Source organism: Hemiscyllium ocellatum, chromosome 37 (genome assembly GCF_020745735.1).
Source record: "Hemiscyllium ocellatum isolate sHemOce1 chromosome 37, sHemOce1.pat.X.cur, whole genome shotgun sequence".
NCBI classification, from domain to species: Eukaryota; Metazoa; Chordata; class Chondrichthyes; order Orectolobiformes; family Hemiscylliidae; genus Hemiscyllium; species Hemiscyllium ocellatum.
Window position 1 is genome coordinate 704,929 of NC_083437.1, and position 17,111 is coordinate 722,039.

Consider the following 17,111-nt stretch of genomic DNA (forward strand, 5'->3'; position numbering starts at 1 on the left):
GCTCCGGTTTCCTCCCACAGTCCAAAGATGTGCGGGTCAGGTGAATTGGCCATGCTAAATTGCCCGTAGTGTTAGGTAAGGGGTAAATGTAGGGGTCTGGGTGGGTGCGCTTTGGCGGGTCGGTGTGGACTTGTTGGGCCGAAGGGCCTGTTTCCACACTGTAAATCTAATGTAATCTAATCCCGCTAAACCTCGATAGCCCTGTATCAATCCCCAAACTAATTCCACAGCCCCTCTCTCTCCCCATAGCCCTGTATCAGTCGCCAAATGAATCCTACTGCCCCCCGTGCTCTCCCCATAGCCATGTATCAATCTATAAACTAATCCCACGACCCCACACTCTCAATCCCCATAGCCCTGAATCAGTCCCCAAACTAATCCCACTTCCCCCGCTCTATCTCCCCATAGCCCTGTATCAGCCCCCAAACTAATTCCACTGCCCCCTGATCTCTCCCCATAGCCCTGTATCAGCCCCCAAACTAATTCCACTGCCCCCTGATCTCTCCCCATAGCCCTGTATCGATTCCCAAACTAATCCCACTGCCCCAATTCTCTCTCCATAGCCCTGTGTCAGTCCCCAAACTAACCCCATTGTCCCGCCCTCGCCCCACAGCCCTGTATCGATCCCCAAACTAATCTCACTCTTTCTGATTCAGGGCTTTTGCCCGAAACGCCGATTTCACTGCTCGTCGAATGCTGCCTGAATTTCTGTGCTCTTCCAGCGCCACTGATCCAGAATCTGGTTTCCAGCATCTGCAATCATTGTTTTTATCTAATCCCACTGTCCCCCCCCCCCCGCGCTCTCCCCATAGGCCTGTATCAGTCCCCAAATTAACCTCACTGATCCCGCTCTGTCTCCCCATAACCCTGTATCAGTCCCCACCTAAACCAGCTGCTCTCACCCATCGCCCTGTATCAATCCCCAAACTATTCCTTCTGCCCCCGCTCTCCTCATAGCCCTGTATCAGTCTGCAAACTAATCCCACTGCCCCGCTTTCTCTCTCCCCATTGCACTGTATCAATCCCCAAACTAATCCCACTGTCCCCGTTCTCTTCCCATAGCCTGGTTTCACTCCCCAAACTAATCCCACTGTCCCCGCTCTCTCCTCATAGCCCTGTATCAGTCTCCGAACTAATCCCACAGCCCCCGAACTCTCCCCATAGCCCTGTATCAATCCCAAACTAATCCCACTGCCCCAACTCTCTCTCCCCATAGTCCTGTATCAATCCCAAACTAATCGCACTGCCCCAACTCTCTCTCCCCATAGCCCTGTATCAATCCCCAAACTAATCCCACTGCCCCAACTCTCTTTCCCCATAGCACTGTATCAGTCCCCAAACTCATCCCACATCCCCCGCTCTCTCCCCGTAGCCCTGTATCAGTCTGCAAACTGATCCCACTGCCTCTGCTCTCTCTCCCCATAGCCCTGTATCAATCCCCAAACTAATTCCACAGCCTCTCTCTCCCCATAGCCCTGTATCGATTCCCAAATCAATCCCACAGCCCCCGCTGTCTCCCCATAGCCTTGTATCGACCCCCAAACTAATCCCAGTGCCCCCGCTCTCTTTCCCCATAGCCCTGTATCAGTCGCCAAATGAATCCCACTGCCCCCCGTGCTCTCCCCATAGCCCTGTATCAATCCATAAACTAATCCCACGACCCCACACTCTCTCTCCCCATAGCCCTGAATCAGTCCCCAAACTAATCCCACTTCCCCCGCTCTATCTCTCCATAGCCCTGTATCAGTCCCCAAACTAACCCCATTGTCCCGCCCTCGCCCCACAGCCCTGTATCGATCCCCAAACTAATCTCACTCTTTCTGATTCAGGGCTTTTGCCCGAAACGCCGATTTCACTGCTCGTCGAATGCTGCCTGAATTTCTGTGCTCTTCCAGCGCCACTGATCCAGAATCTGGTTTCCAGCATCTGCAATCATTGTTTTTATCTAATCCCACTGTCCCCCCCCCCGCGCTCTCCCCATAGGCCTGTATCAGTCCCCAAATTAACCTCACTGATCCCGCTCTGTCTCCCCATAACCCTGTATCAGTCCCCACCTAAACCAGCTGCTCTCACCCATAGCCCTGCATCAATCCCCAAACTATTCCTTCTGCCCCCGCTCTCCTCATAGCCCGGTATCAGTCCGCAAACTAATCCCACTGCCCCGCTGTCTCTCTCCCCATTGCGCTGTATTGATCCCAAACTAATCCCACTTTCCCCGTTCTCTCCCCATTGTCTCGTTTCACTCCCCAAACTAATCCCACTGTCCCCGCTCTCTCCCCATACCACTGTATCAGTCCCCAAACTAATCCCACTGTCCCCGAATTCTCCCCATAGCCCTCTATCAGTCCCCAAACTAATTCCACTGCCCCTCTCTCTCCCCGTAGCCCTGTATCAGTCCCCAAAGTAATACCTCTGCCCCCGCTCTCTCCACATAGCCCTGTATCGATTCCCAAATCAATCCCACTGCCCCCAGTGTCTCCCCATAGCCCTGTATTAACCCCCAAACTAATCCCACTGTCCCCGCTCTCTCTCCCCATAGCCCTGTATTAACCCCCAAACTAATCCCACTGTCCCCGCTCTCTCTCCCCATAGCCCTGCATAAGTCCCCAAACTAATCCCACTGCCCCCCGCACTCTCCCCATAGCCCTGTATCAATCCCCAAACCAATCCCACTGCCCCAACTCTCTCTCCCCATAGCCCTGTATCAATCCCCAAACCAATCCCACTGCCCCAACTCTCTCTCCCCATAGCCCTGTATCAGTCCCCAAACTAATCCCACTGCGCCCGCTCTCTCCCCGTAGCTGGGTATCGATCCCCTATTGAGTTTATTTCACATTGTTAGGTTTGTGTTCACCGGGATGTTTCGGAAGCCACCCTCTGAAACACTGTTTGAACTGGAGAGTCCTTATTCAGAGACGTTCCCAGGATAGGAGCGTCCCTTCAGCCCAGCATCTCCCTGCTAACCCGCAGACGCCAATCGCGATGAACTCCGTTGACCCGCCCTTGCTCTCTGAGTGGCTCTGAATTTTAACGTCCTGGCTGAAGTTATCTTCCCACCAGACCCTGGGAGATCCAGCCTTGCTGCAGGGGCCCAACCTTGGGATAACAACACTGAACGGACCGAATGGCCTCGTCGCTGAGCCTGCTCACTCACCAATTCCCCCTCCCCACCACATCGCTGTCCACGAGCATTTGGAGGTCATTCCCTCCCTGTCTGGTGGCGGTGGGGTGGGGTGTGGGGCACAGCCTGGGAATGTTCAGGGTCAGAGGGAGGAGAAGGTGGTAGGCGCTAGGGTAATGCACTCAATGGCATGTCAGCGCAGCCGCTGTCAGACCTGCTCTCTGTCTCCCGCACAGATGTCCCACATTCAGGAACGTTCAACATCGAGACAGAGGGAGCACAGAGTTTTCACGGGAGTCAGAATTCCCACTTTGGGGAAACAGTCACACAGATCCAAACCGGCACTGAGACGTGGTGAGTCCAGGGGCAAGGGGCTAGATACCACCCCCCCCCCCCCCCCCCCCCCCAAAAGAGAGAGAGAGAGAGGGAGGACACAGGGACAGATACCCCAACCCTGAGAGGGAGAGAGAGAGGGAGGGAGAGAGGGAGGGAGAGAGAGAGGGAGAGAGAGAGAGAGAGAGAGCACCGGGACAAAGAGAGAGTGACAGAAACACAGATAGACACACATACACAGACACAGTGAGAGACAGAAATGCAGATAGACGCACATATACAGACACAGAGACAGAGAGAGAACCACAGATCTACACACATATACAGGCAGAGAAAGAGAGAGAGAGAGACCGAAACACAGACAGACACACATATACAGACACAGAGAGAGACAGAAACATAGATAGACAAACATACAAAGACACAGAGAGGCAGAAATAAAGATAGACACACATATACAGAGAGAGAGAGAGAGAGAGAGACAGAAACACAGTTAGACACACATATACCAACACAGAGAGAGAGAGAGAGAGACAGAAACACAGACAGACACATATACAGGGAGAGAGAGAGACAGACAGACAGACCAACACAGATAGAGACACACATACAGACAGAGAGAGAAAGAGACAGAAACACAGAGAGACACACACATACAGACACAGAGAAAGAGAGAGAGAGATAGAGACAGAAAAAAAAAAGACACGCATATACACACACAGAGGGAGAGACAGAAATACAGATAGACACACATATACAGACACAGAGAGAGACAGAAACTCAGATAGACACAGATATACAGTCACAGAGAGTGAGACAGACACAGAAAGACAAACATATACAGACACACAGAGAGAGAAAGACCAACAAAGATAGACACACACATACAGACACAGAGAGAAAGAGAGACAGAAACACAGATAGACAAACATATGCAGACAGAGAGAGAGACAGAAACACAGAAAGAAAAACATATACAGACACAGACAGAGAGAGTCAGAAACATAGATAGACACACATATACAGACACAGAGAGAGACAGAAACTCAGATAGACACACATATAAAGAAGCAGTGAGAGAGACAGAAACACAGATAGACACTCATGCACAAACACAGAGAGAGACAGAAACGCAGATAGACACACATATACAGACAGAGATAGAGACACAGAAACACAGATAGACACAAATGTACAGACACAGAGACAGAAACACAGAAAGACAAACATATACAGACAAAGAGAGAGAGAGAAAGACCAACAAAGATAGACACACACGTACAGACACACAGAGAGAGAGAGACAGAATCACAGAAAGAAACACTTATACAGAGACAGAGACAGAGACAGAAACACAGATAGACACACATATACAGGCACAGAGAGAGACAGAAACTCAGATAGACACAGATATACAGTCACAGAGAGTGAGACAGACACAGAAAGACAAACATATACAGACACAGAGAGAGAGAGAAAGACCAACAAAGATAGACACACACATACAGACACAGAGAGAGAGAGACAGAAACATAGATAGACACACATATACAGACACAGAGAGAGAGACAGAAACACAGATAGACACACATATACAGACACAGAGAGAGAGAAAAACTCAGATAGACACACATCTACAGGCACAGAGAGAGACAGAAACTCAGATAGACACAGATATACAGTCACAGAGAGTGAGACAGAAACACAGATAGACACACATATACAGACATACAGAGAGACAGCCAGAAACACAGATAGACACACATACACAGACGCAGAGAGAGAGAGAGACAGAAATACAGATAGACACACCTACAAAGATACAGAGAGAGACCGAAACACAGATAGACACACCTCTACAGACACAGAGAGAGAGAGAATCACAGATAGACACAGATATACAGACAGAGAGAGAGAGAGAGACAGAAACACAGATAGACACACATATACAGACACAGAGAGAGACAGAAACACATATAGACACACATATACAGACACAGAGAGAGACAGAAATACAGATAGACACACATATACAGACACAGAGAGAGACCGAAACACAGATAGACACACCTCTACAGACACAGAGAGAGAGAGAATCACAGATAGACACAGATATACAGACACAGAGAGAGAGAGAGACAGAAACACAGATAGACACACATATACAGACACAGAGAGAGACAGAAATACAGATAGACACACATATACAGACACAGAGAGAGAGCCAGAAACACAGATAGACACACATATACAGACACAGAGAGACACAGAAACTCAGATAGACACTCATGTACAGAAACAGTGAGAGAGACTGAAACACAGATAGACACACATATACAGACACAGAGAGAAACAGAAACTCAGATAGACACACATATACAGACACAGAGAGAGACCGAAACACAGATAGACACACCTCTACAGACACAGAGAGAGAGAGAATCACAGATAGACACAGATATACAGACACAGAGAGAGAGAGACAGAAACACAGATAGACACACATATACAGACACAGAGAGAGACAGAAACTCAGATAGACACACATATACAGACACAGAGAGAGAGAGAGACAGAAACATAGATAGACACACATATACAGACACAGAGAGAGACAGAAATACAGATAGACACACATATACAGACACAGAGAGAGAGCCAGAAACACAGATAGACACACATATACAGACACAGAGAGACACAGAAACTCAGATAGACACTCATGTACAGAAACAGTGAGAGAGACTGAAACACAGATAGACACATCTCTGCAGACACACACAGAGAGAGAGAGAGAAACACAGATAGACACACATATACAGACACACAGAGAGAGAGAGACAGAAACATAGATAGACACACATATACAGACACAGAGAGAGAGCCAGAAACACAGATAGACACACATATACAGACACAGAGAGAAACAGAAACTCAGATAGACACACATATACAGACACAGAGAGACACAGAAACTCAGAAAGACACTCATGTACAGAAACAGTGAGAGAGACCAAAACACAGATAGACACATCTCTGCAGACACACAGAGAGAGAGAGAGAGAAACACAGATAGACACACATATACAGACACAGAGAGAGAGAGACAAAAACACAGACAGACACACATATACAGACACAGAGAGAGACAGAAACTCAGATAGACACACATATACAGACAGAGAGAGAGAGAGAGACAGAAACATAGATAGACACACATGTACAGACACAGAGAGAGAGAAAAACTCAGATAGACACAGATATACAGTCACAGAGAGAGAGAGAGAGAGACAGAAACTCAGATAGACACACATATACACACAGAGGGAGAGACAGAAACACAGGTGGACACCCAATTACAGACACAGAGAGAGACAGAAATATAGATAGACATACATATGCAGACACAGAGAAAGAGAGAGAGATAGAGACAGACACACAGATAGACACACATACACAGACACACAGAGAGAGAGAGAGACAGAAACATAGATAGACACACATATACAGACAGAGAGAGAGACAGAAACATAGATAAACACACATATACAGACATAGAGAGAGTCAGAAACACAGATAGACACACACATACAGACACAGAGAGAGACAGGAACACAGACATACACATATACAGACAGAGAGAGAGAGAGACAGACCAACACAGATAGACACACACATACAGACACAGAGAGGTAGAGAGACAGAAACACAGATAGACACACATATACCGTCACAGAGAGAGAGAGAGACGGACCAACACAGATAGACACACATATACAGACGCTGAGAGATACAGAAATACAGATAGACACACATATGTAGACAGAGAGCGAGAGAGAGGGACAGAAACACGGAGAGACACACATATACAGACACAGAGTGAAAGACAGAAGCACAGATAGACACACATATACAGACAGAGAGAGAGAGAGAGAGGCAGAAACACAGATAGACACATATATACAGACACAGAGAGACACAGAAACACATATAGACACACATATACAGACACAGAGAGAGACAGAAACACAGATAGACACACATATACCGACACAGAGAGAGTGAGACAGAAACACAGACAGATACATATACAGACACAGAGATAGAGACAGACCAACACAGATAGACACACATATGCTGACACAGCGAGAAAGACAGAAGCACAGATAGAGACACATATACAGACAGAGAGAGAGAGAGAGAGAGAAACACAGTTAGACACATATACAGACACTGAGAGAGAGGGAGAGACAGAAACACAGACAGACACACATACACAGACACAGAGAGAAACAGAAACACAAATAGACATACACAAACAGACACAGAGAAAGAGAGAGAGAGAGATAGAGACAGAAACATAAATAGACACACATATACACACACAGAGGGAGAGACAGAAACACAGGTGGACACACAATTACAGACACAGAGAGACACAGAAATACAGATAGACACACATATGCAGACACAGAGAAAGAGAGAGAGATAGAGACAGACACACAGATAGACACACATACACAGACAAAGAGAGAGTCGCAGAAACACAGATAGACAAACATATACAGACAGAGAGAGAGAGACAGAAACATAGATAGACACACATATACAGACAGAGAGAGAGACAGAAATACAGATAGACACACACATACAGACACAGAGAGAGACAGGAACACAGATAGACACACATATACAGAGAGAGAGAGAGAGAGAGAGACAGAAAAACTGATAGACACATATATACAGGCACACAGAGAGACAGAAACACAGATAGACACACATATACAGACAGAGAGAGAGACAGAAACACTGAAAAACACACATATACAGACAGAGAGAGAGAGAGAGACAGAAACACAGATAGATAAAAATAAACAGACAGAGAGAGAGACAGAAACACTGATAGACACACATATACAGATACAGAGAGAGACAGAAACACAGATAGACACACATATACAGACACAGTGAGAGACAGAAATGCAGATAGACGCACATATACAGACAGAGAGACAGAGAGAGAGAGAACCACAGATCTACACAATTATACAGACAGAGAGACAGAAACACAGATAGACAAACATATACAGACAGAGAGAGAGAGACAGAAACATAGATAGACACACATATACAGACAGAGAGAGAGACAGAAATACAGATAGACACACACATACAGACACAGAGAGAGACAGGAACACAGATAGACACACATATACAGAGAGAGAGAGAGAGAGAGAGACAGAAACACAGATAGACACACATATACCGACACAGAGAGAGTGAGACAGAAACACAGACATACACACATACAGACACAGAGAGAGAGAGACAGAAACACAGATAGACACACATATACAGACACAGAAAGTCACAGAACTACATATAGACACACATATCCAGACAGAAAGGGAGAGACAGAGACAGAAACATGGACTGACACGCATATACAGACACAGAGAGAGAGGGAGAGACAGAAACACAGACAGACACGCATATACAGACACAGAGAGCGACAGAAACACAGATAGACATACATATACAGACACAGAGAGAGAGAGAGAAAAACACAGATAGATCCACACCTACAAACACAGTGAGTGACAGAAGCACAGCTTCGCACATATATACAGACACAGAGAGAGAGAGAGAGACAGACAGACAGACCAACACAGATAGACACACATATACAGACATAGAGAGAGAAAGAGAAACACAGATAGACACACATACACAGACACAGTGAGAGACAGAAATGCAGATAGACACACACATAAAGACACAGAGACAGAGAGAGAGAAAACCACAGATCTACACACATATACAGGCAGAGAGAGAGTGACAGCAACACAGATTGACACACATATACAGACACAGAGAGAGAGAGAAACACAGATAAACACATATTTACAGACACAGAGAGAGAGACAGAAACACAGACAGACAGAAACTAATATACAGACTCAGAGAGAGAGACAGAAAAACAGACAGACACACATATGCAGACACAGAGAGAGACAGAAACACAGATAGACACACATATACCGACACAGAGAGAGTGAGACAGAAACACAGACATACACACATACAGACACAGAGAGGTAGAGAGACAGAAACACAGATAGACACACATATACCGTCACAGAGAGAGAGAGAGAGACGGACCAACACAGATAGACACACATATACAGACGCTGAGAGATACAGAAATACAGATAGACACACATATGTAGACAGAGAGCGAGAGAGAGGGACAGAAACATGGAGAGACACGCATATACAGACATAGAGTGAAAGACAGAAGTACAGATAGACACACATATACAGACACAGAGAGAGAGAGAGAAAGAGAGAGAGGCAGAAACACAGATAGACACATATATACAGACACAGAGAGACACAGAAACACATATAGACACACATATACAGACACAGCGAGAGATAGAAACACAGATAGACACACATATACCGACACAGAGAGAGTGAGACAGAAACACAGACATATACATATACAGACACAGAGAGAGAGACAGACCAACACAGATAGACACACATATGCTGACACAGCGAGAAAGACAGAAGCACAGATAGAGACACATATACAGACACTGAGAGAGAGGGAGAGACAGAAACACAGACAGACACACATACACAGACACAGAGAGAAACAGAAACACAAATAGACATACACAAACAGACACAGAGAAAGAGAGAGAGAGATAGAGACAGAAACATAAATAGACACACATATACACACACAGAGGGAGAGACAGAAACACAGGTGGACACACAATTACAGACACAGAGACACAGAAATATAGATAGACACACATATGCAGACACAGAGAAAGAGAGAGAGATAGAGACAGACACACAGATAGACACACATACACAGACAAAGAGAGAGTCGCAGAAACACAGATAGACAAACATATACAGACAGAGAGAGAGAGACAGAAACATAGATTGACACACATATACAGACAGAGAGAGAGACAGAAATACAGATAGACACACACATACAGACAGAGAGAGAGACAGGAACACAGATAGACACACATATACAGAGAGAGAGAGAGAGAGAGAGACAGAAAAACTGATAGACACATATATACAGGCACACAGAGAGACAGAAACACAGATAGACATACATATACAGACAGAGAGAGAGACAGAAACACAGAAAAACACACATATACAGACAGAGAGAGAGAGAGAGACAGAAACACAGATAGATATAAATAAACAGACAGAGAGAGAGAGACAGAAACACAGATAGACACACATATACAGACACAGTGAGAGACAGAAATGCAGATAGACGCACATATACAGACAGAGAGACAGAGAGAGAGAGAACCACAGATCTACACAATTATACAGACAGAGAGACAGAAACACAGACAGACACACATATACAGACACAGCGAGAAAGACAGAAGCACAGATAGAGACACATATACGGACACAGAGAGAGAAAGACAGACTCACAGATCGATACATATACACATAGAGAGAGAGAGACAGAAGCACAGATAGATCCACATCTACAAACACAGTGAGTGACAGAAGCACAGATTCGCACATATATACAGACACACAGAGAGAAAGAGAGAGAGAGAAACAGACCAACACAGATAGACACACATATACAGACACAGTTAGAGACAGAAATGCAGATAGACACACACATAAAGACACAGAGACAGAGAGAGAGAAAACCACAGATCTACACACATATACAGGCAGAGAGAGAGTGACAGCAACACAGATAGACACACATATACAGACACAGAGAGAGAGAGACAGACCAACACAGATAGACACACATATACAGACACAGTGAGAGACAGAAATGCAGATAGACACACACATAAAGACACAGAGACAGAGAGAGAGAAAACCACAGATCTACACACATATACAGACAGAGAGAGAGTGACAGCAACACAGATTGACACACATATACAGACACAGAGAGAGAGACAGAAACACAGATAGACACACATATACCGACACAGAGAGAGTGAGACAGAAACACAGACATACACATATACAGACAGAGAGAGAGAGAGACAGACCAACACAGATAGACACACACATACAGACACAGAGAGATAGAGAGACAGAAACACAGATAGACACACATATACCGTCACAGAGAGAGAGAGAGACGGACCAACACAGATAGACACACATATACAGACGCTGAGAGATACAGAAATACAGATAGACACACATATGTAGACAGAGAGCGAGAGAGAGGGACAGAAACACGGAGAGACATGCATATACAGACACAGAGTGAAAGACAGAAGCACAGATAGACACACATATACAGACACAGAGAGAGAGAGAGAAAGAGAGAGAGGCAGAAACACAGATAGACACATATATATAGACACAGAGAGACACAGAAACACATATAGACACACATATACCGACACAGAGAGAGTGAGACAGAAACACAGACATATACATATACAGACACAGAGAGAGAGACAGACCAACACAGATAGACACACATATGCTGACACAGCGAGAAAGACAGAAGCACAGATAGAGACACATATACAGAGAGAGAGAGAGAGAGAGAGAGAAACACAGTTAGACACACATATACAGACACAGAGAGAGAGGGAGAGACAGAAACACAGACAGACACACATACACAGACACAGAGAGAAACAGAAACACAAATAGACATACATAAACAGACACAGAGAAAGAGAGAGAGAGATAGAGACAGAAACATAAATAGACACACATATACACACACAGAGGGAGAGACAGAAACACAAATAGACACACATATACAGACACAGAGAGAGAGAGTCAGAAACACAGATAGACACACATAGAACATAGACCATAGAACATATACAGACAGAGGGAGAGAGACAGAAAGAAACACAGATAGATACACATACACAGACAAAGAGAGAGAGACAGAAACACAGATAGACACACATACACAGACACAGTGAGAGACAAAAATGCTGATAGACGCACATATACAGACAGAGAGACAGAGAGAGAGAGAACCACAGATCTACACACATATACAGACAGAGAAAGAGAGAGAGGGACAGAAACACAGACAGACACACATATACAGACACAGCGAGAAAGACAGAAACTCAGATAGACACACATATACGGACAGAGAGAGAGAGAGACAGAAACACAGATAGATCCACACCTACAAACACAGTGAGTGACAGAAGCACAGCTTCGCACATATATACAGACACAGAGAGAGAGAGAGAGAGAGACAGACAGACCAACACAGATAGACACACATATACAGACATAGAGAGAGAAAGAGAAACACAGATAGACACACATATACAGACATAGAGAGAGAAAGAGAAACACAGATAGACACACATACACAGACACAGTGAGAGACAGAAATGCAGATAGACACACACATAAAGACACAGAGACAGAGAGAGAGAAAACCACAGATCTACACACATATACAGGCAGAGAGAGAATGACAGCAACATAGATTGACACACATATACAGACACAGAGAGAGAGAAACACAGATAGACACACATTTACAGACACAGAGAGAGAGACAGAAACACAGACAGACAGAAACTAATATACAGACTCAGAGAGAGAGACAGAAAAACAGACAGACACACATATGCAGACACAGAGAGAGACAGAAACTCAGATAGACACACATATACAGACACAGAGAGAGAGAGAGAAAGAGAGAGAGGCAGAAACACAGATAGACACACATATACAGACACAGAGAGACACAGAAACACATATAGACACACATATACAGACACAGCGAGAGATAGAAACACAGATAGACACACATATACCGACACAGAGAGAGTGAGACAGAAACACAGACATATACATATACAGACACAGAGAGAGAGACAGACCAACACAGATAGACACACATATGCTGACACAGCGAGAAAGACAGAAGCACAGATAGAGACACATATACAGACACTGAGAGAGAGGGAGAGACAGAAACACAGACAGACACACATACACAGACACAGAGAGAAACAGAAACACAAATAGACATACACAAACAGACACAGAGAAAGAGAGAGAGAGATAGAGACAGAAACATAAATAGACACACATATACACACACAGAGAGAGAGACAGAAACACAGGTGGACACACAATTACAGACACAGAGAGAGACAGAAATATAGATAGACACACATATGCAGACACAGAGAAAGAGAGAGAGATAGAGACAGACACACAGATAGACACACATACACAGACAAAGAGAGAGTCGCAGAAACTCAGATAGACAAACATATACAGACAGAGAGAGAGAGACAGAAACATAGATAGACACACATATACAGACAGAGAGAGAGACAGAAATACAGATAGACACACACATACAGACACAGAGAGAGACAGGAACACAGATAGACACACATATACAGAGAGAGAGAGAGAGAGAGACAGAAAAACTGATAGACACATATATACAGTCACAGAGAGAGACAGAAACACAGATAGACACACATATACCGACACAGAGAGAGTGAGACAGAAACACAGACAGACACACATACACAGACACAGAGAGAAACAGAAACACAAATAGACATACACAAACAGACACAGAGAAAGAGAGAGAGAGATAGAGACAGAAACATAAATAGACACACATATACAGACAGAGAGAGAGACAGAAACATAGATAGACACACATTTACAGACAGAGAGAGAGACAGAAATACAGATAGACACACACATACAGACACAGAGAGACACAGAAATATAGATAGACACACATATGCAGACACAGAGAAAGAGAGAGAGATAGAGACAGACACACAGATAGACACACATACACAGACAAAGAGAGAGTCGCAGAAACACAGATAGACAAACATATACAGAAAGAGAGAGAGAGACACAAACATAGATAGACACACATATACAGACAGAGAGAGAGACAGAAATACAGATAGACACACACATACAGACACAGAGAGAGACAGGAACACAGATAGACACACATATACAGAGAGAGAGAGAGAGAGACAGAAAAACTGATAGACACATATATACAGGCACACAGAGAGACAGAAACACAGATAGACACATATACAGACAGAGAGAGAGACAGAAACACAGAAAAACACACATATACAGACAGAGAGAGAGAGAGAGACAGAAACACAGATAGATATAAATAAACAGACAGAGAGAGAGACAGAAACACAGATAGACACACATATACAGACACAGTGAGAGACAGAAATGCAGATAGACGCACATATACAGACAGAGAGACAGAGAGAGAGAGAACCACAGATCTACACAATTATACAGACAGAGAGACAGAAACACAGACAGACACACATATACAGACACAGCGAGAAAGACAGAAGCACAGATAGAGACACATATACAGACACAGAGAGAGACAGAAACTCAGATAGACACACATATACGGACACAGAGAGAGAGAGACAGACTCACAGATCGATACATATACACATAGAGAGAGAGAGACAGAAGCACAGATAGATCCACATCTACAAACACAGTGAGTGACAGAAGCACAGATTCGCACATATATACAGACACAGAGAGAGAGAGAGAGAGAGAGACAGACCAACACAGATAGACACACATATACAGACACAGTGAGAGACAGAAATGCAGATAGACACACACATAAAGACACAGAGACAGAGAGAGAGAAAACCACAGATCTACACACATATACAGGCAGAGAGAGAGTGACAGCAACACAGATTGACACACATATACAGACACAGAGAGAGAGACAGAAACACAGATAGACACACATATACCGACACAGAGAGAGTGAGACAGAAACACAGACATACACATATACAGACAGAGAGAGAGAGAGACAGACCAACACAGATAGACACACACATACAGACACAGAGAGATAGAGAGACAGAAACACAGATAGACACACATATACCGTCACAGAGAGAGAGAGACGGACCAACACAGATAGACACACATATACAGACGCTGAGAGATACAGAAATACAGATAGACACACATATGTAGACAGAGAGCGAGAGAGAGGGACAGAAACACGGAGAGACATGCATATACAGACACAGAGTGAAAGACAGAAGCACAGATAGACACACATATACAGACAGAGAGAGAGAGAGAGAGAGAGAGAGGCAGAAATACAGATAGACACATATATACAGACACAGAGAGACACAGAAACACATATAGACACACATATACAGACACAGCGAGAGACAGAAACACAGACATATACATATACAGACACAGAGAGAGAGACAGACCAACACAGATAGACACACATATGCTGACACAGCGAGAAAGACAGAAGCACAGATAGAGACACATATACAGACACTGAGAGAGAGGGAGAGACAGAAACACAGACAGACACACATACACAGACACAGAGAGAAACAGAAACACAAATAGACATACACAAACAGACACAGAGAAAGAGAGAGAGAGATAGAGACAGAAACATAAATAGACACACATATACACACACAGAGGGAGAGACAGAAACACAGGTGGACACACAATTACAGACTCAGAGAGAGAGACAGAAAAACAGACAGACACACATATGCAGACACAGAGAGAGACAGAAACACAGATAGACACACATATACCGACACAGAGAGAGTGAGACAGAAACACAGACATACACATATACAGACAGAGAGAGAGAGAGACAGACCAACACAGATAGACACACACATACAGACACAGAGAGGTAGAGAGACAGAAACACAGATAGACACACATATACCGTCACAGAGAGAGAGAGAGACGGACCAACACAGATAGACACACATATACAGACGCTGACAGATACAGAAATACAGATAGACACACATATGTAGACAGAGAGCAAGTGAGAGGGACAGAAACATGGAGAGACACGCATATACAGACATAGAGTGAAAGACAGAAGCACAGATAGACACACATATACCGACACAGAGAGAGTGAGACAGAAACACAGACATATACATATACAGACACAGAGAGAGAGACAGACCAACACAGATAGACACACATATGCTGACACAGCGAGAAAGACAGAAGCACAGATAGAGACACATATACAGACACTGAGAGAGAGGGAGAGACAGAAACACAGACAGACACACATACACAGACACAGAGAGAAACAGAAACACAAATAGACATACACAAACAGACACAGAGAAAGAGAGAGAGAGATAGAGACAGAAACATAAATAGACACACATATACACACACAGAGGGAGAGACCAGAAACACAGGTGGACACACAATTACAGACACAGAGAGACACAGAAATATAGATAGACACACATATGCAGACACAGAGAAAGAGAGAGAGATAGAGACAGACACACAGATAGACACACATACACAGACAAAGAGAGAGTCGCAGAAACACAGATAGACAAACATATACAGACAGAGAGAGAGAGACAGAAACATAGATAGACACACATATACAGACAGAGAGAGAGACAGAAACACAGATAGACACACATATACCGACACAGAGAGAGTGAGACAGAAACACAGACATGCACATATACAGACAGAGAGAGAGAGAGACAGACCAACACAGATAGACACACACATACAGACACAGAGAGGTAGA

The 17,111-nt window shown here is 44.4% G+C and overlaps 1 protein-coding gene across 1 annotated transcript in view; it reads left to right on the forward strand.

The window, feature by feature from the left end:
- The window catches only part of LOC132833541 (integrin alpha-X-like), a 159,445-nt gene that overhangs the window by 22,998 nt on the left and 119,336 nt on the right, over nucleotides 1-17,111 (forward strand). Inside the window, exon 2 of the mRNA XM_060851903.1 lies at nucleotides 3,358-3,475. Coding sequence (XP_060707886.1) covers nucleotides 3,358-3,475 — 118 coding nt within the window. The remainder of the gene's footprint in view (nucleotides 1-3,357; nucleotides 3,476-17,111) is intronic.